This window comes from Parus major, unplaced genomic scaffold (genome assembly GCF_001522545.3).
Source record: "Parus major isolate Abel unplaced genomic scaffold, Parus_major1.1 Scaffold573, whole genome shotgun sequence".
NCBI classification, from domain to species: domain Eukaryota; kingdom Metazoa; phylum Chordata; class Aves; order Passeriformes; family Paridae; genus Parus; species Parus major.
Genome location: NW_015379461.1, coordinates 1 through 1,213, shown reverse-complemented (window position 1 = coordinate 1,213; position 1,213 = coordinate 1). Strand labels below are relative to the sequence as shown.

Sequence of the window (1,213 nt, the reverse complement as noted above, 5' to 3'; positions counted from 1 at the left end):
GTCCCCTCTGCCATCCCCTGGGCTCCGGGGCTCTGTCCCCTGTCCCCTGTGCCATCCCCTGGGCTCCGGGGCTCTGTCCCCTGTGCCATCCCTGCAGGTCCCGGCTCCGGCAGGACGGGAGGGGAGCCCAGGACTCGCTCCCAGGCCGGGAGGGGCCGGGCAGGTTCCGGGGGGCTCGGGCAGAGACACGAGGGGGGCAGGACAGGACGAGGGGGCAGCTCTGCCTCTCCCAGCAGTGCGGGGTGGGGGTGTGGGGGGACCCCGGCCCCGGAGCGGGGCTGGAGCCCACGGAGGACTCGGGGTCACGACACGGCTCAGACGGGGCCGGGGGCGGGCCGGGCCCCCCGCCCGCTCCAACGCGAGGGATCCCTCCCTGTGCCACCCACCCCGGACACGCCCGTGCTGCCCGCGGGGGGCGAGGAAGGGCCGCTCCTCCTCTCCCTCAGTCCCGGGCTCGGCCTCGAGCCCGGCGCTGCCTCTGCTCCCGCTGCGGGCCCGGCAGCCGCGCCTGGAATTGCGGCTCCGCTGAGCCGGGCTCACGCGTCCGACAGGCAGCTCTGGATGCGATCGATCCATTGCTGGGCCAGCTGCACGTCCTGGGCGCAGAAATTGTAAACTCGTTTCGTCGTCTTCAGCTGCGGGCGGAGACAGGAGGGGCTGAGGGCGCTCCGGAGGCGGGGGCAGCGCTCCAGAGCCGCCCAGAGCCGAACCCCGGGACACTCACGTCGAAGAAAGCCTTCTCGTCCACCGTCTTGGGGGCTCCCATGGTGGGGGTCCCCGGGGTGATGGACTCCACCTCGGCCAGGTCAATGACCCCCTTGCACTCCGTGTCCATCCGGCTGTCGTAGTACCGCAGCTGCGGAGAGCCGCGCTCAGCGACGGGATGGGATCCGTGGGGTGGGGTGGGGTGGGATTGAGGGGATGGGATGGGATCCGTGGGATGGGATTGATGGGATGGGATGGGATCCGTGGGATGGGATGGGATGGATGGGATTGATGGGATGGGACTGATGGGATGGAGGGACAGGACAGACCCCGGGGCCCACCCAGTACCTGATGTTTGGTTTTATCCAGCACAAACCACCGAGACTTCCAGGGTTTCATGAAGGCGCCTTTCTTGTACAGAGACCCCTCATAAGATCTGTGGGGCAGGAAGGAGCCAGAAACAGCGGGGTCAGGGATGGGAACCCACTGGGATCCACATCCTGGTCCT

The 1,213-nt window shown here is 69.1% G+C and overlaps 1 protein-coding gene across 1 annotated transcript; it reads right to left on the bottom strand.

Moving 5' to 3' along the window:
• Positions 1–6: 6 nt before the first annotated feature.
• On the bottom strand, positions 7–1,203 carry LOC107199318 (myotubularin-related protein 5-like; the record flags this gene model as incomplete). The annotated part of the gene is made up of 3 exons (XM_015616645.2): positions 7–635; positions 725–856; positions 1,054–1,203. Coding segments are annotated over 3 exons (381 nt in total), but the record flags the coding sequence as incomplete, so codon positions are not given.
• Positions 1,204–1,213: the final 10 nt, after the last annotated feature.